This window comes from Erithacus rubecula (assembly GCF_903797595.1).
Source record: "Erithacus rubecula genome assembly, chromosome: Z".
Classification (NCBI taxonomy): domain Eukaryota; kingdom Metazoa; phylum Chordata; class Aves; order Passeriformes; family Muscicapidae; genus Erithacus; species Erithacus rubecula.
The window spans coordinates 25268615-25295302 of record NC_136661.1 but is presented as its reverse complement, the minus strand read 5'-3'; the positions used below and the strand labels follow the sequence as shown (position 1 = coordinate 25295302).

The 26688-nt window shown below is 38.9% G+C and overlaps 1 protein-coding gene across 1 annotated transcript in view; it reads right to left on the bottom strand.

Moving 5' to 3' along the window:
• The window catches only part of UBAP2 (ubiquitin associated protein 2), an 84983-nt gene that overhangs the window by 29914 nt on the left and 28381 nt on the right, over window positions 1–26688 (bottom strand). Inside the window, exons 5-9 of the mRNA XM_079330388.1 lie at window positions 23336–23489; window positions 21567–21644; window positions 11831–11885; window positions 10590–10693; window positions 4427–4479 (exon numbers count right to left, since the gene is read on the bottom strand). Coding sequence (XP_079186514.1) covers window positions 4427–4479; window positions 10590–10693; window positions 11831–11885; window positions 21567–21644; window positions 23336–23489 — 444 coding nt within the window. The remainder of the gene's footprint in view (window positions 1–4426; window positions 4480–10589; window positions 10694–11830; window positions 11886–21566; window positions 21645–23335; window positions 23490–26688) is intronic.

Below are 26688 nucleotides of genomic sequence, written 5' to 3'. Positions count from 1 at the left end.
TAGCCAAACTTCAGTAAAATCTTCTCCACAGAATCAAGTACCTATTTAATTAGAGGGTTGGGTTAGGAAATTTGACCTAGTGAAAATACCAGCATAGAATAGTATACCAATGCAACTACATCAGCTGTTGGGAAACAGTTTAACTGAAATACACCAGTAGAAAGTAATTAATGTGACAGACCTATGTGCAGACGATTTATGACACTATAGAGCAACTATGATAAATTTTGTTGCACACTGCTCCCACTCATTCCATGTATCCTTGCGTCCGACATTTCAGCTGCCACCACCAGCAGAGGCAGATAAGTACAGGTAAGTACAGTTAATCAGCATTCATGGTTCCTTCTTGGCAGCTCTGTTAGGAGAGGCAATAAGGTCTTTAACTGAGCGCTCTGACAACAGGAGCCGAGAAACAGTAATAAAATGAGGGCCATGCTCCGGTAACAAGTTGGACCACCCACAGAGGAAAGGTGCACTGTTTTCACCATGCTGTTACAATACTGCACAGGCACCTGGAGAAGTGGAGCTGCTTGGGACTTCGGAGGAAAAAGGGGGTTGGTTTATCGCCATGTGGTTGGATTTTTTAATACTTTTTCTTGTTTAAAAAGTAGAAGTTGAACAGCTATAACTTCCTAGAGCTAATTTGTTTCTATTGACTGGAGTACTTGTAAACCAGAATAGGTCTTAAGTCATTTAAGAAGGTACTTAAGCCACTTCAGGAAGGCATAGATATGCATGTACAATGTTTGTATTTGAAATTTAACTTGCACAAAATCACTTTTAGTTCCACTGGTAGCCATGTCTTCTACTGAAGAATAACTGACCTATTCAAAGAACACTTTTAGAATGTGCCATTTGATACAGCTTTTCTAGGAAATGATGCATTTTTAATTATAAACATTCCTAGCAGCCCAGTTTAAGGGACATGGACCTGGAGCCAATTTCATTTGCCATCCGACAGGCACCTCTACTGAGAGCATGTGTATCCCTGAACATGGACACCTGATAGGGGTCTCCTATGAAACACTCTTGATTTAAGAAGGGCACAGGAGGGCTGACTCAAATCACCACTCAGAGGCAAAGTAGAGAGATTTCACATATTCTCCCAGCACCTTCTGGCAAGGAGCACATGAGGCCATGAAGAAATTGGTACTACCACGCTCCTCCCTCCACCTCTTGCCCTTCCTTGTTGCCAACAGAATGCACTTCAATCCCTCATTTCTGGATCACTTGTCCTGAGATTAATGCTGACAGCCCAAAACTCTGTACTGACCAAAACAAAGAAAGAACATTCCGCTTAAGTACATTTCAGTTAAAAAGGCTGTTCCTCTATTGTTCAGCACTTTCCCCATCACGTGTTTTATTTTAGAGCAATGTGTACTGTACTTTCTGGGGTATTATGATATTCCTGCATTACGTGGCACAAGCTAATGGCACAAGCTAATGGCACAAGCTAATGGCACAAGCTAATGGCACAAGCTAATGGCACAAGCTAATGGCACAAGCAGCACTCCATAGTCTGCAATTCCTTGGTTAAAATTAAATTTTTTGTAGTGAGTTTCTTACACTCACATAACCCAGAAAAAGAACTAACTATGGACAAACACTGATGAACCCCAAAAATTAAGCGAATTAAGGAGGCTGAGGATATTTGTGACAATGCAAATGAACTCTTGATGTGTGAGAGAGTTCATCTACAGATGAACCAGCATGCAAACAGACATCTCTGGCTACCAGCTCAGTTACATTGATGTTTACACTACACCCTGTGGCAAACTCACTGCCACAAGGTCCAACCAAGCACTTAATTCAGGACTCTGCTGGGATTACAGTATTTGTCATGACATGTATTTCATGCTGTGGCAGCTGAAAAATTTTATTACACGGATGTATTTAGTATTTCTCACAAGTAGTATTTTCAGCTCCCAATCAAGCCATTATGCTTGCTGCACACTACACTCACAAATCTTTCACTGAGGTTCTGGCATTTTCCCAGAACTGAATGAATGGTTGTGAGCCATTTTTCAGTGCTGGCCTCACAGGGCTATGTCCTCCATCTGCAGTGAAATGTTCGTGCTTCCCAGATCGTGTTCCTATGATAAAATCATTCTCCAGTCACCAAACAGACAATGCACTTGACAACTAGCTATCAGCTCCCAAAGGAATACAGGAATAGGGAGGAGAAGAGGAAAATATTCTCCAGCATCCTCACAGAAATTCAACATCAACAAATTGGATATTAAAAATAAGCTTACTACTGTTTTGATATGACATAGTGATGGTAAAGAAATTAAAATTACCAGGAAGCAGCATGAGAAGTTAAGAAACCACTTCTAGTAAAGCACACTTTTTTTTTTCCTTTCATTTTCCTAAAAAAACTGTGTGCTTGCTGTGGTTTCAAATAACAACCCTGTACAAAAAATGCTTGCCATCACCCACTTTCTGGCAATTTGTATTTATCCTATTTCTCTCGTTTTGAATAGTTTCTGTAGTTAAACTTCACTTCCTTTAGCTAGGAGAGCATGACCACTATTTTAGGAGCAAAATCCAGAGCCACCTAAAGTACCTCAACATTTGTTTAGTTCTTCATTGTTCATGTCCTAAATATCCCTTTAACAAGATACAACCTCTTATTTTCACTGCAAGCAGTTTCCATTCTATTTAATAGCACCTTGACAACCTATTATACTTGCTCAATACTCACTGCAAAAGATAAGGACCAGACAGGACTATTAGGTCACAAAGACCTAATTCTTCTTGGGTCAAACAATGTTGGAATTCACTCACTTGCTCATAACTTGTATTTCACTAGAAAGCACCACATTTAAACAGAAATATTCTTTATAAAAACACCTTGTCTTTCCCTGCAGTGTATCCCTGCAGTGTATCCCTGCAAGTGTATCAGCTCCATTGGCTGTTTTAATCAATAGTCATGCCAGTACAACTGTTTATTGCTCAAATGCACTTAAATTCAGGCATCAATCTTCCAGACACAGGTTCATACCACACCTCTGCTAGACTAAAACCAGAGTCCATTATATGCTCCTAAAGTAACCCTTTCAGATTCTCTAAACTAAGATCTCCTTTTCTCAAGGATCTTTGAACAGACAGTTTCACCTACTAATACACCATTTTTCATCTGTAAAACCAATGAGAAATTGGATTTGAAACTTCAGAATCAAGTTCAGCAGCACCCACATACAGAAACATAACACAAGAATGAGTAAGAGATGGGGAAGTGTGCCAACAGGCAGAAAGACTACAAATAGAAGCTTTTCTGATACTGCATCAGCTCATGCTTAGCTTTGTTTTTTCATCATCCACTACAATCCTGAAAACTTTTGAGTTGCTGCTTTCCAGACATCAGGCCCTTGTTCTGAAGCTGTGTCTTTATTCCTATAAAACAAATTGACACATGGCTATATTAAAGTATTTTTCATTGGAACTGGTCAAATCTTGCAGAAGTCCAAATATTGCTGCATGACTAGTTTATTTTCAAATGCTATTCCAATACTTTCTGCATTTCACAAATATTTCATTAAGTAATTATTTTAGTTTTACTTCACAATCATTGATCAAAGCACTAGATGGCATCTGAAACCGGACTGGGGGGATGAATAGCTGTCCTACAAAAGCCCACATTCAATAAGGGTCCTTCTGTAACAGATTTGCCAAGATTTGCAAGGCAGATTCCAATACACTAATATGTTTTGCAATAGAATGCAATTTTTTTAGAGCAAAAGATATAACTTTTTTTTTTTTTTTTTTTTTCTGTTTTGGGCCAATGTATCTGCATCTTGACATTTTGTTCACTCTTTGCAAATATTAGCAGACAAAAAACTTTCTCCTAGGTTATGGGGATTTTTCCAAGATCCAAAATAAATAAAAATGAACAATGGGCCAGAGATTTCAAAAATCATTTGCAAATTATTCAGCTCTAGTACCTAATTAAAACAAATTATATCTCTAGTCAGCAATGCTCAACAACCCTCCTATACGACAAATGCTGCATAGTAAAAGCATCAAATGGGCAAGAATAACCCATAAATTTCTACCATTCTTAGTCCTTGGTCCACCTCTAGCACCTACTGAAGAAACTGAGGACAGGTTTAAAATATGTCAGCTTTTGATGACATCAACTGATACAGAAAGCCTAGGAATTTAAGAGCTTCTTTCAATTCACTCAAAAGATACATCCCTGTCATTAGGAAAGGATGGAGACTCCTTATCAGTTATATGAAACGTTCACACATTACCAGCACTAACACTGTCATTTCACCTTGCAGGAGGAGGCAAAAGGGATGATTTATTTTCACTCTTCTGAAAATAAACTTGAAATGAATTTGAAATAATTTAGTTTTTGTAAACAACACAGACTCTGAAGAGAATAAATAATCAATTGGTATATCCAACCAGCTGCACTTACATCTTCATTCCAGTCTTCTGCTGTCCATTCTTCTATTGAGTTTTTCCATGCTCCTATTATAATTGGGGAAAGAAAAAACAGGTACAAGTTAAAGGCACAACATTGTGTTTAAATCTTTCTGCTTTACAAGCAAACATGTCTTCATTATCAGTGGAATACAAAGCAAGGAGATGGAGGCTGGAAACATATTTGGAAACATGGCTGGAAGCTCTAGGAAACTAGCCTGCAGAGTTAAAATTCTGGGAGGGGAATATCACCACTCCTCCATCCCCCCACCCTTAATTTCTGGAATTTCTTATCCACTATGGTACTGGACTTAATTCACATGAATGCACATCTGCACCCAGCGATTAATCTCAAACATTGGAAGAACTTCCTCCTGTGAGTCCAATGACAGTGAGAGGTTACTTAACCCTCCCAAGAGGATCCTCTAGTTTCACACACAAATTTATACAGAATGAAACACAACCACAACACCTGCTCCAATACCCACAATCCTACTTTCAACACATTCAATTTCAAGACTCAAGCTATGCCTGTAGAGACTACTTTCGAGACTACTGTTAACTCACTCCTCAGAGTAGAATAATTCCTTCCCCTGAGAGAGCAGCTTATTTTAGAACATAAATAATTCTTACTATGGTAGCAGGAATGTCTTTAGCTTTCCATTGTAGCTAAAACACACTTCCTGTAACTTGTGGCAGAGTGGATTTGGCAAATCCTGGAGCACAGTGCAGCACGCAAAAATACGAAAACCCCAGAAAACAATTCTATGTAAAAACTCAGGTAACAGCAGGTACAGACATGCAGGAGCAATAAAGGGACTGAAGGCTTTGACCATCGGCAGCAGTATGGGGAGGGTTATCCCAAAAACAACCAGAGCCTTTGTGTTAACTGCACAACCAGAAACAATGAAAATACCAGCACCAAAAGTAGTGCTGCCAGCACCTTGAATCAAGTACAAAAGCAGAAGGACTGCTGCTTCAACCATCTCCTTTCACTTAACCAGGAACTGTCTGAGATGCATTAATCCAGAAACAAGCCCCACAAACACAGCACCAAAGCCACCTGGTCCTAATGCCAGCACTGCATTGGTGCTTCCTCTGGTACCCCATGACACCACAGTGGTCTTTGGCGAGGGTCGAGCGGTGCCGGTCCTGTCAGGCAAACATGCTGACCATGGAGGTTACATACAGTGGAGGGAAGAGAGGGGGACTATACCCTGCAATCCAAAATTATTTGGCTCCTGAGTAAGGTAACATCTGCTCTGTGTGAGCTCTCTGGAGCAATACAGAGTTGCATGAAACATCTCATGCCCACATTTTAGTGAACAGCCCTTAACCAGGGCTGATGTTTCCACTAATAACCATACCCTGTAACAAAACTACTACAATGCCTCAAATTTCTTGAGTAGTCCACACATTTCCACAGAAATTTTGAAAAGGAAGAAAAGCCCAACGAGCAGCAGTTTTTAGAGGAACAGTTGATTTCCTTTCCCTTCTCCTGACCAGCACAGAGTCCCTTCCCCCCTTGAAGAAGAAATTGAAGTATTTACCCTCCTTGTATTTACCTCCCATAAGCCAGTGCCAAGGCCCGTCTAGAAGACAAGCCTTGAATTGACACCAGAATACTAAAACAGAGCTTGGAGTCTGATAAAATACACACTAAAAGAGCTCAGATACATCAAGTCAGACTCCTGAGTATTTCCCATCACTTTTGGGAGATCAAACCTATTTTGAATAATACTTGAGATGTTTTCCTGACATTCAACTTAAATAATCTGTTGCTCCTGCCTATAAAACTAGTTCTGAAGGTTTACTCTTTTAAATACTGTGTACAGCCTTTCAGCCTTTTATTAGTTTACCCAAGTTGACAAGTTTACTAGTGTAATTTACCAACACTCTTCCTTCTCAACTCAATCCTTCCACTCTCAGTTGTTTCACTCTTCTCTGCACTAAATCCAGTTTTCTAATGTCTTCCTCCTATTGATGGGATTTCTAAGTCAGACCTTGACACAGGCACATCAATTTATTTTTAGTCCACAATCCACCCTGGCATTACTGCACTTACGCATCCGCTTCCCAATCTTTCCCCCAAGCTTTGCAAAGCATCACAATTCAAGAGTTTCCCATTTTCCATCAAAATTATGCTTCATGTTTTCAAGGATCTCTGCCATACAAGCTTCAAGCTAGAGAGTTATTTGTTACTCTTTCCTCTTCGTAACAAGTTCAGTTTTAGAAAATTATCAAGCCAATAAAAACAGAATACATCTTTTGATGAGTCTTCAGCTATGTTCCCCAATTCTCCTCTCTTCCTGTCACACTACTTGACCTTTTACCCTTTATTTGAATAATCATGAATATTAGCACCAAAATAAATTTGACTTGGTCTATGCCAAACTTATGTACTAGTCCTTTCCTTCTGGATTTGTGTTCTAGAAAGACTTGAAGATTTCCTTAAAACGTATCTTCTTACTTTTACAGCAGATATTGAAAAAAAAAAAGCCAACATAAAACTGCCAAAAAACAAAAACCCCACCACCAACTTCCTTGTACCTTCCAAGAAACACAACTTGAAAAGTTATTCTTGAAAGAATAACTTGAAAGTTATCCCTCTTGAAAGTTATTCTATAATTATTTTTTACTTCTTGTCATTCTTTAGTTTCAGAATAACTAAAGGCTGTTCATAACTAAGATAACAAAGGAAGTTTTTCCACGAAACTTATAAAACTCTGTCAAAGTAGAGATGTGAGTAAATTACTAGAACACGAGGCGATTTTTACAACCAACTTTGAGAGCACCTCCAATATAATTTATGCATAAGAACTGCTGTGATTTGCACTCATTTTCTCCCACTGCCCTGTACATTACAAAAAAGGTAAGAAAGGAATCATGCTGCTCAAGTTTATTCCCTTTTGGAGGAGGACTGGTAAGTTTGTTTCTATTCATCTGTCCCTTCTCTTTGCCTTTCATCTGTACATTATTCTTATATAAATTAAGGTGCAAGAATGCTAATGCTGTGTTATTTGGAATACAATTAGACTTAAACTTTACGAACTATTAAAGACTTGACCATCAGTCTATATTTCAACCAACACTAGACTGTACCCTCACAGAAGCAGCTAATTTTCTACTGGATTACACAATGGTACACCTAGAAACACTGTTGAAATTACCATGAGGCCTCTGGTATCTGCAGCAATTCAGGGCATGAGGTTCTAGAGCACTTTCAGAGTACACATGACAGAAACTACATTTTGAAAACAAATAATGCATTTATTTTTAATGAAAATATTCATTTCCCCAGCTCTGGCAAAAGGAAGAAATATTTAATAACTCAGAAAGTCACAAAGAGTTTATATTTATACGATGGCTTCAGAAAACATTCTGATAAGCAAAAATCTCTTATTTCTCTAGGCATTTACCCAGTTATCTCCTCTTTAATGTAACTGCAAATGAAAATACACTAGTTTTCCAAGTCGATAGCATCAGCTAATATAATTTACCTTCTTTTTAGATTAAATTAGAAATGGGACTGAGTAATGAGGAATAAAAAGAGGAATTTGTTTCCTGTCCTTACTATATAAACTCTTACCTGACCTCAATAAAGCCCACCGCAAGCGTTATAGTTTTCCATACATATATAGTACCCATATTCAAAACTTTAATTAACTCTCCATTGGGAACTTAACTAGGTCATTGATTTGGAATTAACAAAACAGCACTGTAAATTCAAGGGCCAAAACATGAAAATTAGTATTTGGTATTAACAAGTCAAATCAAGCTCAACTTCATGCCCCATACTTCCAGCCCCGTACCTTGTCTGTCACTGTCCGCCCCAGCATTGCTTCCATGTTCCTTCCCAGCAGTCTCTTCTGTAAAATTACCACCCCAGCTGCAGTTTTCTCTAAAAACCCTCAAGATGCTTTCTATGACAAGGCTAAAAGTACTACCACTTGGAAAAATTGATGAATCAATTTTAAAGTCTGTTCTTTCTGAAGTGATTCCTTTCAGCCCAGGGACTTCTTTTAGATATTCCTAGAGCTTGTCTAAAGAAGTAACACCATAAAATAAAGCATTCTTTGGAGAGACATTTCTGTTTTGTCACTTTTAGTGACTTTTTCATTTGAAAGTAAATTACGATTAGCAACAAAAAGGTATTTAACACCCAGCAAGAACATTCACATTTACCTAGTTTAATTTTACACCAACCACATAACCTTGCAGGAACTGCTTCACAATGACACCCACTCATTCATACCTCAAAGATTCATTCATCTGATAAGGCCAGGGAAAATTGCCGAATCCTTCTCACACCTTCCTACAATGCTTGCCAAATTTCTATGCCTACCTTAAGCTGTGCTATTGAAGTCCAGCGTGGTTGTTGGTGACACGCACACACCAAAATGTGCTTGGCATCCAAACAGAAATTCCACACATCCAAACTCTGAATTTCCACCACTCTGTCAGCAGCACACCTCTCATGGTGACACATTCATACTATTGGAGGGATCTGTTTACCCACACAAGTTACTCTGATTTCTAGGCAGATTTCTTCCATTACTGAACACTAAGAAATGCCTACCAGGACAGACACTGCTGTAACAGAGGCACATGGAAGCTACTCTGAGTTCATTTCCAAAGCAGAGCACAAGTCATACATACCTACACCCTTAAAGCTGCAATAAGTAGTACAAACCATTCTTCACCTCTCATCCAATCTCCTAGTACCTTTCCTGCAGATCTTTCTTAGCTTCTCCTAGGTAAACCTACCCTCAGGTCGAAAACAACAACACAAGAATCCCAGAAGGAATTTTTTAAGACATTAGGTATCTTGCTTATTTGAAAAACTAATATGAGTGGAAACAAAAGGTGTACTTCTGTTTGTGCTACAGCACCAAGTAATTTAAAAATTAGCTCCTTAGAGAGATACCGTGTTGGGCAAGAATGTTGCCATTAACAACCACTAATACACTCAATGTCAATCTTCCACACCAGTTTAGAAGGCAACCAGAGCACAAGGCAGCTGCTTAACAAGCCTCCCTAAACTTTGAGCCTGCTGTTGTCTTCTCTGGAAAGGAGAAAGTGGCTTGTAAGACATTCAAAAAGCTGCATCTCAAGTGGTTCACAGCACAGATCAACAGAGCACACTCTGCCCTTCAGGATCAGTTTCCACGCTTGGCATATGAGTTGATGAAAAATCACCTGAGTAGGCTTCACTAATGAAGAGATCAGGAGAGTTACCCATCGCTGCAGTTAAAACGAAATTCACTCAATGGCTCCCAAGTGAGGACAAAAACATATAAGACTTGCCATTCTAACATAAGGTTTCCTTTGCCTTCATCTCCTGTCACAAAACATACGAAGCAGCAAGGTATCCTATTTTTCCCATCACACATAAGCAGGCCACCCTCCTCATTTCTGAATCACCATGAGACCACTGCCATATGGTTCCTTTCCAAACTATGTCAGTCTCTTGGCTTTAGCTGGAAGCGTGTATTTCTCACTTGAAACTTCATAAAGAAACACATATCTGCCTTGATCTTCAGACAGGTCAACGGTTTTGTGGCTTCAATTCAAGCACCTGCCTACTTGTGCTTTAGTTAATGATTTTTCTCTTCAAAAGCTGCAGATCTTGGAACTCTCCTCCATCCAGAGACTCACATCCTTACATTTCTGCATTGTGCAGCTGGGGCTTCCAAAGTCATCCCAGTGTCACTGAGTGAATTCATATTTGTAAACTTTTAATTTTCTTTTTCTTCTTAGATATTCACATCCTATTGTCTAAAGCTTGTGGACCAATCAATTCTATGAGGACTTATGCTCCTTAATGACATTAGGTGACATCTTAAGCAGTATTAAGATACCTAAACAGTTCTTTACATGCAAGGTTCTTCCAGTAACTCTTCAAATTCCTTTGTCTCTCAAGGGTTTATTAGTACTATAATAAAAGAATGGCAAAATGCCTCCCTTCATTCTCACCAGAGAGACACTCAGGCTCTGCACATCAGCAGCAGTTAAACTTAAAAATCACATAATATCTGTGTCACAAGAGATGCATATAAATTTTCCAGAAGTTAATTGAACACTAAAAGAAGTGTTATTTTAGCTGCAATTTGCAACTGGTCTTCATTCCAATCCTTCCACCTCTTGAAGCATCTTACCAGTTCCATCATCTGCATCATTCTGACCAGTCTCCCAGATCTCTGACTTTGTCCCAAAGCCATCAGTGGCAGAAGACTCCGTATAGTCTGCAGGATTAAATGTCCTAGAGTTTTGAAAGTTAAGAAACGGAAGAGAACACATGGGTCATTCAGTGAGCACAAGTGTCATAATTTTTAGCTGAAGTTGTATCAGATTTAACATCTTGAATTCCATACAAGTTATCTTGACAGATTTTAGTTTCAAAAAAAAAAAAAAAAATCTTCTATGAGCAGACAGAGATGAAAAGGGAGAAAAGAGAAGAAGAGAAAAAAGTGAAGAGACTGGTCAATAAAATTCCTGTAGAGAAACTGAACCAAATTAATTCCTGAAAAAAACAGTTAACAGCATCCCTATTCCGCCCGGTGTTATAAAGCATTAGTTTATACATATAATGATAAGACTCTCTCAGCTGGTAAGATTTTCAGCAGTTGGCTGACTGATAGTGACCAGTATCAGGTCCTTTCAGAACACCACTAAGATTATTTCAAAGTGCTCTGCTGACACCAATGCCAAAATACACAGATGCAGCTAAAAGGTGAAAAAGCATTATTGAAAAAAAACCTCTTTTCAGTTCATCATCTGCAAGTATGAACAAGAAGAATTACTATAGAAATAGAACAAGACTCCAGTTCACTGATGTTGCATGAAGTGTCATTAAAGGCAAACTCTGAATGAAAGTAGTGGAGGCTAAATTTCTACAAACCAAGTTATTCCAACAAAATTGAGCAAACTTTTAACCTGCTGAGTAACTTCTTATGAATCTGTTTTAAGGTCCATATGAGTCCAAACAGCTGAAGAATGAAACCTCAAAAACAGAGGAAAGTTTAGAATTGCCACTTCAAAGTTTTATGTATGTTCATTGCAGATTCTACATTACACTGAAATAAATCTGGTTTAAAATTTACCTAAGACTGTATGTAGCACACAACTTCCATACTCCAAGGCTGCTCCTGAGAGCAGGTATGGCTCTCCAAGTTTAACACTGAGCAAACATACATTAGGATTCTACAGGTATGCCTAGTAAGAAACACTGTTTTAAGTCAAAAATATTCCATTCATCATCTAAGAATTTTTCAATTTTTGCATCCATGTTGGTTTATCAAACACACAGCAATAACCATACATATAGTGGCAATGTTGTCAATTAATACTGCCACTGAGTTTGATCCTTCCCAAAATCTGTGCTCTGCATGTGTCTTACCCCATGCCTTGGGCTGAAAACCTCCCCGCTCCTCTCCCTCTGCCACGTCCAAACCCTAGGAGAGAAAACACCATTTAACAGCAACAGCAGAGGAGCCACCAATCACTAGTCTGTGACATTAAAGAATGCCACAGTTCAACAAAACTATCATAGCTGAAGTTAAATATCATTTACTTCCCAAATTCCCACACAGAACTTGCTTCCCTAGCGTACTCAAATAAGGCTTGATTCATCCAAGACCATGTATTTCGGTAGGATCTGCAATTATTTGCCCTCTTTTCTGTGTCTCACGAAGTAGCTCCAAATGCCATTACAAATTACCTAAAGACTCATCCCAAACACTGCTATTGCCAACTTATTTGACACTGTTCAGAACTTTGTCTCTATTGTCTCATTCTTGCCTAAGATGCTCTAGAATCCCAGCCTCCCGGAGTATCCTGATCTCTCAAGCAATTCTCTGCCACTCCTTATCTGTGAGGAAAAAGTTGAAATACTCAGTTTGTTTCCTTCTCTGACTCAGTCCACCTGTCCACCCTCCAGTGCTCTTGCCAATGTCTGGTCACACATTCCTTCTGCCTCACCCTTCATTACAGTTGCTGACAGGAAAATACCCAAATCAAATAACTCAACTTCCTTGTTAACATCTACTAAAATATTATTTTGTTTTAACAAAAACAAGTACTTATTTTCACTAATTTTGATTACCAGCCTCAGTTTATGATCTTCTTAATAAAATGAATAGCTTAATTTTTGCACATTGTATTTTGTCAAAAAGGCACGAAAATTTGTGTTATTCAAGAATACACAATACAAATGTCTACAAAAAGTGTTAACAACTATTTCTTATATGTACTATATTTCTGCATAATTTCCTTCCCCATCTTTTTAGAGGTTTTAAGTAAGGTTTACCCAGTTTGTTCAGTTTTTTTTGAGAAAGGGTAAGATTTTATTTTGTATCACAAGAACAGAAGGAGGTCAAGAGCTGCGCCCAGAGAACAAAATTATATTTATTTTAATGACAAAAGTATGTGGTAATTATAAGCAACTCCAAGTTTACCAGAGCACACAATTATAATCTTAAATCACCAAAACACTGATGTCCATAGATCAGCCTACCCATGACAGGCTGTTGAAAGTTGGATCAGAATTACTCCTTACTTTCAGGAGACTATTCAAACTGAGCAAGAGCAGTATCTCCAGGACAAGGTTACACCAGTTCAACACTACTTTAACGACTTTCTGTTGCCTGCTCTCACCACTAATTCTTCCTCTTACTCCAGTTCACTGTCGAAGTGTTAAAGACATTTCTGGACCTGCTTTTTCAAGACTTCTTAGAAGCATCAAAGTAGAGGAAATCCCATCCAGCAACACAGCATTTTGGTGGGACAAGAACATAGAATAGCTTAAGTCTGGCACTGACCAGCACTGTTATCTCCACCTTATTTTCCTCTCTTTGCTCTCTTTTCACTACTGGTTGGAGAGAAGGCAGACAGATTATGAAAGAAGCAACAACTGCTGCAACCTGGCATTTGCCACACTGCTTCACTGAGCCCATGTGCTCTTTTGCCACAAACAACAGTGCCCCAAACTTCACTGTCCAAACCTAAACCCAACTGCCTCCCACTTGGTCACTGAACTTTGTTGCTCAGCCTACATACTCTACTGCTGTCCTCTGCCAAAGACAGAGCACTCTGGATTACCTTTCTGTCCAGTAAGCTTTTTAAGAGAAGAACCAGCTACACAAGTTTACCTGGGGATATGGTAGGGGCCATCATGTAACAAAATTACTTTCAATTGCTATCAATAGAGCAATAAACACCATTTAAGAAAATTGTGCAGAAGCAATATCAACAGTTTTCTGAGGTACAAGTCCAAGTGGAAGCTGCGAAACACAAAAAGTCAACCAGAAACAGTTTTGAGTGAGACAGACATTATGTAGAGAGAGATAACTGAAACAGCTGTCATAAAAGAAACAGATTCTAAAAGAGGAGCTAAGTCACCCCAGCATCACAACTGCAAAAGCATGAAGGAACAACCTTAGCACACTTAAAAGGTGATGTTTTAGCAAGCCAAGCATACATAAGATACATTCCCATAACAGGCACAATAAATTACTGACCAAAACCATCAATAAGCAAGTTTTAGAAATTGCAAAAAATAAAAAATGCTGTTACTGAAGTTTCATGCACAGTCTTAGACTACTATCCAGCAAGGTATTTTTTGTACCAGATCACTTGAAAGATAATCCTGAACTTGAATTTCAAGTGGATTACTTTAACTTCTTAATATTGTGTCTATGCTTTCTGTCAAAACTGGAATTAAATTCTATCAATAAATGCAAAAAAACTTCCTAATGAAGGCAAAAGGGAGTACTAAACCAGAATACTAAATTCAAAGCTAGAAAACACATGAAAAATTATGGGACAGTGAATGCTTACTACAGCAATACCACCTAACTCAAGACACAGGATCTCATACATCATAGTCACTAGTGCAAGTTGCCAGTGGAAAGAGCTAATATGCTCTTTGACACAACCTGATCACTAGTATATCCTTAAACTGTCATGCAAAGAAAGCTACTTCTCTCAGCTGTCAAAATTTTTAAATGGCCTTAAAACAGAAGGTACAGTCTTTTAAGACAGTTAAGTCACAAAACAACTGTAAATGCCTACAGGGTATCTACAAACTCTTTATGCTTTTTAACAGTGACTAAAAAGTCAGTGAGCAAATGAAGCTTTCAGAATTCACAGCACGAACTAAAATACTGAGCGTGCAATCCCACAATAATTTAAATGCATTTAAATTAGAACTATTACAATCGTGGTTTTCTTCACCAGTGATCACAAGCTCTGCCCTTTTGTGCACTGATAATTTCAGACTTTCCAGTGAGTGAACCCCAAACAATTACCAGGAGATAGTATTTGCTCACTTCTGGGTCAGTTATCCAAACCAGATCCCACCTAGATAAATGTCAGAAAATCTTTACACCAAGCCACCAAAAAACCCTGCTGTCTACAGCGACCATGTTGCCCGCCTCTTTTGTTTGTGATGGCCAGTTTGCCTGTCACCTACCACCTCATACTTTCCAAGTCTCTTAATTTAGCTTCCAGGAGGATCTGCTCCAGGATCTTGTCAGGCACAGATGTGAGTTCTAGACCTCTAGTTCCCCAGGTCTGTCTTCCTTCCCTTTTTAAAATGGAGATCATGCTTCTCTTCATCAGTGGAAACTCAAATATGATGGATGGTGGCTAAGCCACTTCCTCTTCAGTTCTCTGGGGACTCACAGATGTATCTTGTCAGGCCCCACAGATGTGCACCTGTAGATTCCTCAACTAGTCTCAAACATGATCTTCTCCTAAAGTGGATGATGATTCATTCTCCCAGCCTCTGCCTTTACCTTCTGTAATTCATATGGCTGGAAATAGTATGGGAAAAGACCAAGGCAAAAATGTCATTAAGTATCTCTGACTTCTCCATTTCCCAGCTAGGCGAGTCTCCTGTTTTCTTACAGAGATGGCCCACATTTTCCTTTGTCTTCCTTTTATCACCAGCAATACAACTTTAGCATTCCCCAACAGAACCCTGTTCAGACAATCTGACCTCTCTCTTCCTCCCAGGCTACATTTATTTGCTTCCTCCTTCTCTGGGCTTCCTTTTTGTGTTTGAGTTTGTCCAGGAGCTCCTTTTCATCCATTCAGCTAGGGTAGTTTTGTCTTTCTTTTTGCTGGGATTCATTGCTCCCAAGCTTGGATGAAGGAATCCTTAAATACTAACAAGCTTCCCCGGACCCTCTTCCCTCTGGGGCTCTATCCCATGGCAGTCTACCAAGCAGATCCTTGAAGAGGCCAAAGTCTGCTCTCCTCAAGGCCATGGCAGAGAGCTTGTTGGGTGTCCTCATCACAGTCCAAAGATCACAGCCTCCACCATTTCATGGTCACTGCAGTCCAGGCTGTCCTTGACCTTCACACTCCTCACCAGCCTCACAAGTCAATTTGCTTCCTAGGCTGCAAGCACACATTGCCAGCTCATGACAGCTTTTCATCTGTAAGAAGTCCCAAGTCCTTCTGTGCAGGGCTCCTCTCAAGGAGTTCTTCCTCCTAATCTGTATTTATGCCTGGGATTGCCCTGACCTGAGTGCAGCATCTTGAAGTTAAAGGTCTGGTTAAACCTCATGAGATTCCCATAGGCCCACTCCTCAAGCTTATCCAGGCCCCTTCAGATGAGATTCCATCCTTCTGGCATGTCAATTGCACTTCCCAGCTTAGTATCACTGGAAAATTTGCTGAGGGTGCACTCAATTTCACTATGTCAGTGATGAAGATATTAAAGAGCACAGGTTCCAAGACAGAGCCCTGAGGGAGACGACCTGTCACCAGCCTCCATACGGACATAGAACCATTAACCGCAACTAACTGCTTGCATCCACTGGCCAATTCTTTATCCACCAAATAGTTCACCTTTCAAACCCCTCTCTCTCCAATGTAGAGATAAGGATGTTGTGTATGACCATGTCAAAGGCCTTACAGAAGTCTAGACAGATGATGCCAGCCTTTCCTTGTTGACTGTTGTAATCCCTCCATCACAGGACACCAGATTAGTCAGGCGTGACTTGCCCTTCATGAAACCACGATGACCAAAGGTGCTTATCCCCTTCCCTGACAGATGGAAGCTATCAGTCCCCAGAAGACCAGGTTTCTCAGAGTGAATCCCCTGGCCTAAAAAGTCAAATCCCTTGCTGTGGCACAAGGTTTGTAACCACCTGATGACTCTTCAAATACAAATGGCCCTTTCAATCTCCTTTGTTTTTGACAGGGAGAATGGATGAACAAACTACCTGCAAAAACTATCCACACCAGAGTGCCTTATGGCCACACCCAGGGCTTTGGAATCCCTCTTGACGCCATTCAGACTCCTCCTGGCTGTACCAACAGTGACCACATGAAACAAGAGCAGGAAGTAACAGTAAGTGGACTGCAGCAAACCTGGTAGTCTCAGTGACATCCCTGATAAGAACCCACGGTAAGCAGTGCACCTCTCTCAAAAGCACAACATGTCACCAAAGGGTGCCTCTGTGCCTCTCAGAGGGGTCTCCTACTACTGTTATCTGCTGCCTTGCACTCTGTATTTTTCTTCTCCTGAATGAATTCTAGAAGGTCAATATTTACACCAAACCCAGGAAGAAGGCAAGTTTTTCTGTTTTCACTAAAACCCACTAGGAGTTCAAAACACTCATCACCTAACCAATTCTCCACTCTGGTACTATCCATGCATGGCAAGAATTGTGCTCCACATTCACAACACCTCTTCCCCCAAAGTAAACACACACTTCACGACAGCATGAGAAAGGTGTATAGAAGCACAACTCAGACAGGACTAACCCATTAAATTAATAACCTATTATGCAGAAAATCCAGTCTGCTTAGCTTGTAGACTTAAATCTGCACTGCAACAAAGGTACCATATGTCAAAACTCAGATTTTCAGTCAGAGTTAAATATAGAGGAAGTTACCTCAAGGTTAAGAAAGAACCTGAAGCACAGCTGCAAGAAAAAGGAAACGAAGACTGGAAGGGCAGACAACACTCTAAATTTGTGCTTATTTCTGACTACACACTAAATGAACTGCCCTGATCTCTGCTCTGGCAGTGCAGAGCCACCCATCCTCCCAGCAGAACCAAGCTTATAAGCCTTAAGAGTTAAGGAGGTTTAGTACAGAAACTTTTTATTCTAGGTACTCCACACTACAAAAACAAACACCAAAGTTGGATTTAATAGCTCAGATTATTTTTCTCTTTATTAGTCACCATAAAACTAGAAGCAATTTGTCAGCTTTATATAATGCATTTACTCTAGAAAACATTTTACAAGTCATGCTTAGAACTTTCAACTCTAAATTTATACTTAAAACAAAATAGGTGACTTGTTACAACTAAACTATGATAACCTCAAAACAAAAAAAAGTAAAATGGCAGAGTTTCTTAACTAATGCAGAATGAGCCACAGCAAAACTAAACAGACTTCAAATTTTGAATTCCAGAAGGTTTGCTCCACATTCAGGTTTTAGAAAAAACCAACATCCTCCTTAGTTCTGGCAAACAAAATCCAAGATATACCCTATGCCAAGTGAGCTAAGCTTTTAAACCAAGGGAATGTTTATACATGGAATTCTGGATACAGAAACTCTATTTGTTCAAGGACAGCATACTTTTTACATTAAAAGCAATGAAAAGATATAAAGAATACAACCTGGACTATAATCAGATACCTATGAAAAGGATAAGATGCTTTATTTTCTTATACAGCCAGCAGAAAAAAAAAATTAGAATTAAAACATAGCATTTTTTCCTTTCATTTTTACATCTATTTTGTAGGAAAAAAATTACTGGCAAACCCCACATTTATGCTCATGTTGCTTTAGAATAATGAAGTAAAGGGATAAAAAGAAGTGCAAGCAACAAATATATCTTGTCTTTGCAAACCAGCAAAATTATTATACATGAGCTTGTAACGATTTCTATGCTGAGTCTAGTCCAACCTACCTGTTATTCCTTTATTATAAGTCATGGTCAATCAGATATCTAGGGAAGAGCACATGAACTGAAACCACAGTGCAGTTTCTTTGGATGCTTTTCTGGTCTTTGACTATCTCTGGCTTTGACTTCCTTAGTCAAAGATAATTTACATAGAAAAAAATCTTTAGTGGTTTTTGTTTTTCTTGCCTGTGGTTCTTTTTAAGGACAAAATTGCCAGGTCTTTTTATGTGTACATTTTCTGCACCACATCATCTTACTGAAAGGAGTTCCTCAGGTTCACTACATGCATGAAGAATCAACTCTTTAAGCTCATCTTCAAGCTGTAACCTGCCCATCTAATTTAATATACTCACTTGGCACAATCAATTGATGCCCCCATAGAAGTTCAACAGATCTCTACCACACACATACTCAGTCCTCTCTCACAAGCAGAAAAATATTAGACTATTTGCTCCTCACATCCCATAACTGCAGACTTCCCAGTACCTTCAAAAGCCTTTTCTAGCCCTACATCCTTTTTTTTTTTCTGCATCCTTTTCAATATGAAACAGAGGAACTGGGAGAATGAGACCGGCACTTAAAATTAAAGATGCAAGAATACTAAAAACCAGCAGAATAAAAACAACCTGTGTTTGTAAAGTTTGACACTTTGTATACAACATTATAGCTGATTAAACCACAAATTTTTTTGTAGCTGACAGTCCTAAAGACATACCCATCTGCCTCCACAGTTTTTACAGGGGATTGCATTCTAGACAGTTGCAAGTCCTTGCTATACTGACAAATAAAATCACTTCGATGCAATTACTGCTCATCACCATTACAGTATTTCTCACCTTTAAATTAAGTTCACACAAGAAATTTGGTTCTGAAAAGAGGCAGAGATGAGAAGGCATCTTAAAACAAGATATTCCCTGACTTCAATACAAAGTTTACACCCTTAGTTTAACAAGCAAAGATTCAGCAGAGAGTAATTACAGCTGAGATGTGTCCTGTTACACAAGCTGTGATACATCTTTGCATTCTGTTCATCAGTCAATCATTTGTAGACGCTGCAACTCCCTAACACTCTGCACACCAGCACACAGTGGTGATTGCACCCTGTTCACTTACTACCCTATAAAGTTATGAGGAATGTGACACAGTCATTAACAGAAGATCTACTGCCAGATAAAGCCAGTGCCTTGCACACCGAATATCAAATACTCAGTATCAGGGGTTTTCCCCCTCAGTAAACAGCACACTATCACCTCTATGTCAACCCCATTTTTGCTGGTTTTCAGTTGCTTATCATTTCCTAAAATCATGGTTTTGTACATTGAAGCAATAATACATATGATGGCCCAACAAATCTCCTAGAAAGAAAGCAGCCAATAAGATAACTCCTGCCTGAGAAGGTAGCTTAAAATAGAGAGGCAGTGCGCTGAGATAACTAGCTGACCTCTTATTTCATATCCAGTGCCTAGATTTCTATACACACCAGATTCTGTGGTGATTACCAGCAACTGTTTACTGTTTACTTTCAGCTGAAGTACGTTATCTCTCATTTGACTATTCTGTGTAACAGAAAAGAAAGACTAGAGAATGAAATGGCAGGAAGCTTTTTATTATTATTATTTCTATTCATATCCAAAGAAAGGTCACATATCCCTTATAAGATAAGAAATATATTACACAGATTTCTAAAACTCCCTGCAGATTTCAAGGGTTTGCACTGTAAAATTTATCACGTATTTCCTGCCATACACACACTTGTAATATAATGAACCTATAGTTGATTAACAAGTTTACCACAGACACTTCAATAATATATTTTGCTCACATTAAAGTCGAAAATATTTGGTAGAGATATATAGTAATACTATCTACATGAAGCCAATGAACAGAAACTCTTTGAAGTTTTTATTTCTCCAGTTAGACAGATCTGTCAGATCAGTTTGATCTGATGATTAAGTTTGAGATATACAATATTCATCTAGAAAGCTACAGTTCTGACCACAAAAGCAGCGTATGGTTTGCAAGGTTAAAGCAAAAATGCACATTTGAAATCAATCTCCAAGTTTCACTGAACCATTTTCTAAAAGTCCTACTTTTATATTTTTGAATATAAAGGATTATTTTATAAAATTAATAACTATCTACTGAAAGTGTAAACTGTTAATATACCAATGATTGTGGCTGTGAACTATACCACACCTTGCCCTGCAAAGCTACTTCTCTCCACACACCACTGGGTTTTTGCTGATTCACAGGCATTCCTGCATGCAAACCTTCGGAAGTTACTTCTTTGTATCTTTGCACACCTGCAAGATGCAGACCTGGAGACAATGAAGTTGGATGCACCAGTCTCTGAATGCCTTGTTACCCAACATTCCCATGAGAAAGAAGTCCTTTGAACGCAGACTTTTTCTTGGGACAGACATTACTTACTAACTATGTTAGTAGTTAGTTCTGCTATATATTTTGTCAAACATATTTAATATCCTCATCCACCCATAATCTGCACCATATAAGGGTTACTCATTTTCATTCCCTCCGACTTTAAAAATAAACAAGCCTCTTTTTACCCAACCAGAGAAAATCCAATCTGAATACACATCACTTGATTCCACATCCAATCCATTATCCCACCTCTTCCAAAGGACAGGATTGGAGCTGTACTTAAGACTCCATGATATTCCTTCTCCACAGTTCTCACCAACTCTTTCATGTCAAATCCCTTTTAATAGCAAAACATCTCTAAGGTGGCTTGTTCTTCCTCAGATAGGGTTCCAAATGCAGAAGGCAAGCCTAACAACCAGAGCCATCCCAAAGAAATGGTATCACCATACATCAAATCCTGCCATAAGAGCCATACAGCCAGAATCTTGTGCTCTCCTGTTGCCAAGGTACATTCTGAGGAACCCTGCACACTCCCACTCACAGGAGGTTGGCATGAGTCAGTCTGGGTAAACAGCTCTCCATAGGTAGTGCCCAGCAGCCTACCACACAGGAAATTACATAGAAGCAATCTCTGCAATTATTTTTAAGTTATTCCAAAACCAAGAAATGATAAAGGGTTAGGGAGTGGGATGTACCCAACTACAAGGTGGCTGAAGTGTGTATGGAATCAAAGGATAAAGAAAAAATGCTTAAGAAGAAGCATTTCAAGAAACAAATGGGACATGAAAGCAGTGACAGTCCCACACCAATGCCACCATCTCACCTCTCCCACGGCCACGTTTCCCACGGTCTGAAGGCTTGTCTCCTTGACTGTTGTCCACTCCATTCTCTTCAGTTCTAACTGTGAAGAGAGGACAGCTTAAGAGAAACTTTAGAGACCCACACATGAGACAATACAGCCATTTGCTTAACCCTCAAAACAAAAGGCAAAATTTTGAAGTGAATTGGTCAACAAATCTCAAACACCCCTCCTCTTCAAGGCCTCACTAAAGCATGCTGTGTTTCTGTTGTACTGGACAATTAGGAAGCAAAACATAAGAAGGAAAAATCCCTCAGGAGACAAACCTCTGCAAGTGCCATGTTTTGCAGTCTACACTATTTAATGAGATAGGAAATACAGCTGCCTCATTCTGTGTTTCCTAGATGCTACACTGGTTGACAACAATGAAAAAATAAATGATAACCAGTAACATCAACTCTTCTCCTGTCTGCCCACACTGCATCCCTGTACAAGCATGGAAATAGATTTCTCCTCTGTGTTTAAAGCAGAGAGATGATGACTGGGTGAAGGTAAGGCACTAGAAAAGGTCTGCAACCTAACTGTTTTTTGGGAAACTCAGACGAGGTGCTTTGAAATGGCTGGCTACTTGAAGGAGAAAAAAAAAAAGGAGCAAACTGGCCTCTTGAAAAGCTCATTGCTGAGACTTTCTACTGCATTTCTCCTAATGGCAACAATAAAACCAACAATGCTTGGATATAAAGCTGGAAAGAAAATACCAAGATTTGGTAACCATCTGAAATGTCATTAATTCCAGTTTACAAAAAGAGAAAAGCAGCATCTCTCTCTGGTATAAAAAAAAAAATGCCCTCTGCTTTCATTTTGAGGGATCCAATTTATACTTTCTAAATCTAGCTCCATATTTTATTAACATTTTTTCATCTTGACTTTATCCTACAAAAATTCACAACGTCTATACTGGCACAATAGTTGAATATCTTCCAATCATGAATAAGAGAAGTTGGCTAATATTGTAAATATTTTTCCTGCTTATAAGTGGAAAGCTAAACATATTGTATCAATTCTGATTTCTTTCCTCATCTATTAGCATGGCAAACAGCCATTACAGACAATCCGCACAGCTTTCAGAATGCAGACAAAACATGGCTAAAAAAGCAACATGTATTCGATCATGATCTATTGTGACTGTATCTAACTTGCAAACATTGGTTTGCTTTTGTACAATGTATTATTGCAACTGTAGCAAAGTCTTATGTGTTTCAACTAACAATGAATTTTCTCTGTTGCAGAAACTCACCTTTGGTTGATTAATGTGAGAAATATATTTAGAGATTAATAATGATCCCAGTGTTTTCATTCCCCTTATGAGAAGATGAGAACATCTTCAAGTTCTCCCACTCATAAAAGGACATGGAGTCAAAACTGGATAATTGTTTCATTAAAAGAAGCAAAAAAGGTGATCAGCTGTGCAGCAACATACTTGCTCTCAAGCAGTCTTAGAATGAGTAAATTCTAAAACTTACATGAAGAACAGCTATTTGTACAAGATCAATTCATCAAACAAGAACAGAGACTTATATTAAATTGAGTGTCTCTGAACAAGTACAAACCATCCCAATACCAAGTCACATCAGCAAAATCAAATATACCTGTGGCACAAACAAGTTACGATCCCTTCAACACTGAGATATATTTGGACAGATTTTGCTCCATTAAACACTCGCTCTTAGCTCAGTCAGTTCCAGCTGCAAGAAAACCATCTCAATCTTTAAAAACTTAATCCCTATACGTACACTCTCGTCCACGGCTGCCTCCTCTTCCCCGTCTGTTGGAACTTCCCCGTCCGCGACTCACTTCTCTGTCCCCTCGTTTCTCTCTGTTCTCTTTGTTTTCTGAACCTTCCTTCCCAAGGCTTTTCTTCTTTCCCCCTACAGTCTCCCAGGAAGTCTATTTGGGTAGAACACAATTAGATACAAAAGTTAAAAAGGACAAGACATCTCTCAATGCACACTTTCCACTCCACAGCTCTCCAGTTTATGGAAAAAAACAAGACATTTGCATAATGTCACATATGCAAACTACACTGATATAAATGGAAACACTCACTGTATTTTTGCAAAGAGATAAGAAAGAAACATTTTTTAAAGTTTGATTGTCTTAGGGAACATGAGAATCCCAAATATTTCTGGCTATAATGGACTTCTACTAGTTTAAGAAAGACTGGATGTTATCGTAACACAGAACACCTGCAATGCAAAAAACAGTTTTCGTCTCAAATATATGTATAAATCTAGCAAGGGAGCACGAACAAAGCTATAATTTTCTCCCAGGGAGATGAAAAAAAAAAGCCCCTTGTAAGTATCATTGAACAAAAGGTTGATGAGAGTAAGTATCTGGCCTAAGGGAAAAGGAAAAAAAAAAAAAAAAACGGAAAGAAAGGAAGTAACCCAAACAGAAAAACTTTCATCCAGGCCTACTAGAATTTAAGCCCCAAAAGACAGAATGGCAAAACAACAGCTTAGAAAAACTGATGAGAACCCAGGCTATCCACTCTTAACTCTTAACAGCTACAGACCATCAAACAGCAAAACACAGGAAAAGCTATATCCTAAATAAGACATGGGATCAAGGTCCAAACATTAGGCTTCTGTTTTAATATTAAATTCATTCTTGAAAATAAATTCAAGGATGTTATCAGCTCCACAGAAGTATCTGTAGGAGTTGAAAATAAAATTACTGAAACAGTGGCCAAGAGTAGCTCAGCAACTAATATATTAAGCAATTGCATTGTTAGTCTATTGAGCCATAGCTGCAAAGCAAGTAAGAAGAAAAGGTATTATATGCAAACCATTAAGACAGTAGAGAGTTTTACATGTATGTCCCCATTTCTAGGAGCTTACAGCTCAGGCAAGATATTTAATATCAGAATATTTGCACATACAAATTGCAAATACATACATGAAGTATGACATCTGACAGGCACCTGCATCAAACAAAAATGGTTGTCTATCAGTAATTTTAAGTCCTGTCTTATCTCCCAATTACACCAACAGCAACTCAGCAGCCCTGGGGAGTCAGGCCATGACCAGATACTTCAAGTTGCCTAGGAAGCTATGTGCTATGTAAAAAGCAGGTAACAAAGCAGTCCACAAACAGTGCTACAGAGTCTCCTTTGAGAGAATAAGAACAAAGAGAACTGTTACTCCCATATTTTGGCATGGCATGCCAAGAAGGCTGAAATCACTTTTCAGTTCCACCTCCAGTACAGAAGACTAAACCAACTTTGGTGAAGCCTGGCCAGTGCTGAACAGAGGTACAAAACTAAGCAGATTCACCACCACCACCTCACCTGTGAGGCAGAAAACTGCTTTCCCCAGTAAATACCACATGGCTTCACCTACCACAGCCAGTGCAACTGCACTTAAACACTCCTAGTGTTTCACATACCTCACAGGAGGAAAAACACCTGCACTGACAACTGAAAAGTCAAGTTTAAAGAGTTCAGTATGCACTAATTCACTCACGAATAGGCTTGGTGCCAAAACATTTTTGACCATTTCAGAAAACACCCAAAACTGGATAAGGCTGCAAAGCTGAAGAGGAAGCAGCCTCTACTGACTGAGATTTAAAATAACTTAGGAAGGATCAGAGAAAGATGACTATGAAAACATCGGATCCATGCTTTCCCAGAACACAATTTTGAGGAAAACTTTGAAAAGTCAGGCATGTCCTTTAAGACAGAGGACGGCGCTACCTCTGAGCATGTGGAACATCACAAATCATTGAAGCTGTCTCTGTTTGGAAGGAAGACAATTTCAATTTCAGCTGACAATGCCTGAGGCAACCCAAATAACAGTAGTGGGCCTGACCTTTGAAAATCTGTAACAGAATAATTCTTGTTGATCTCCTCTTACATGGAAAGAATAAAAATCTGAAAGGTCTCTTTTGTTCTGTCTTCAAAGATTTAGTAAGTAAAAACACAGCTGAGCATAAAATGGTTGCAAGAAGTCTTGGGCAAATAACCATGTCCTTCTTTACTCATCCACAAGTCTCTAATTACCCCAAGGCAGACTGCTACAACTGCTGCAAAAAAAAGTCTTTACAGAGACTTAAGTCACACACAGCTTATAGATCATAGCCTTAAACCCCAAAAAGCAAATTAAAAAAGACTAAGACAAAACTGGCTGAATACCAAATAAATGATAAATACACATTTCAGCTATTACCCCTTGCTCTTCTAAGTCCTTCAGTTGAATGGGCAGATCTTTCAAATGAAGTTTAAAAAAACTTCAAGTGCATCAAAGCAGAGCGAGACTAGAAAAAGAGATTTGGAAATCTGCATTCAGAATTTGTAGTACCTCAGCTTACAACTTCACGTCAAATCCATGGTTAAACTGTTCTCAAGTATAATGGTCTTAAAACAAATCCTTTCAACTGGAGGCCCACAAACTGTCAAAAATAATAAATTTCCTCACATCCATCAATTAATACTCCTTCCTTCTTGAATCCTTCAAGTCATCTGTATTTGTTTCAAAGTTGCATTTTGTCTACAGAGAGCAGTGGGTTAAGAAGGACTTGTCAAAAGAGCAGGACATAGCGGTATCACTTGTAGTTAATAAATGAGTTGAGAATGCTCTTTCCATGTCCTGATCAGTTACAACAATTTGCTAAAGTAAGAAAGGATTTAATATTCTCTATCAACCAGAAAACTACTTTCAACTTCAAAATGGCAAGTATGAAAAGTATGAGAGAACACAGCACATTACCCAGACAGATTTAATTAAGCTGAAATGCTCTCTTCTACTCCCAGCTTGTCAATATCATATACCTCCGTGTTAAGAAGACCTCAACTCTGATAAAAAATGAAAAGGGGATATAAAAGAAAGTCCCCTCAGCCAGAACAGTGTGTGTCCCAGATTTAGGGTGTGTGAAGGGTGAGTTTCCTCATTAACAATAAACTGGAGTACACATCCTGACAAATCACAGGAAATACTGAGTGTTCAGCATGAAGAAAGGAAATTCAGGTTACTTTTCCATCTTGGATGAGACGGAATCTAATTTAAGGACAAACTGTAAGAAATCCCTCCAACAAAAACTTCAACTGCAGTAAAACATTTTCTTAGTATCTCTTGGGTTAAAAGATTTC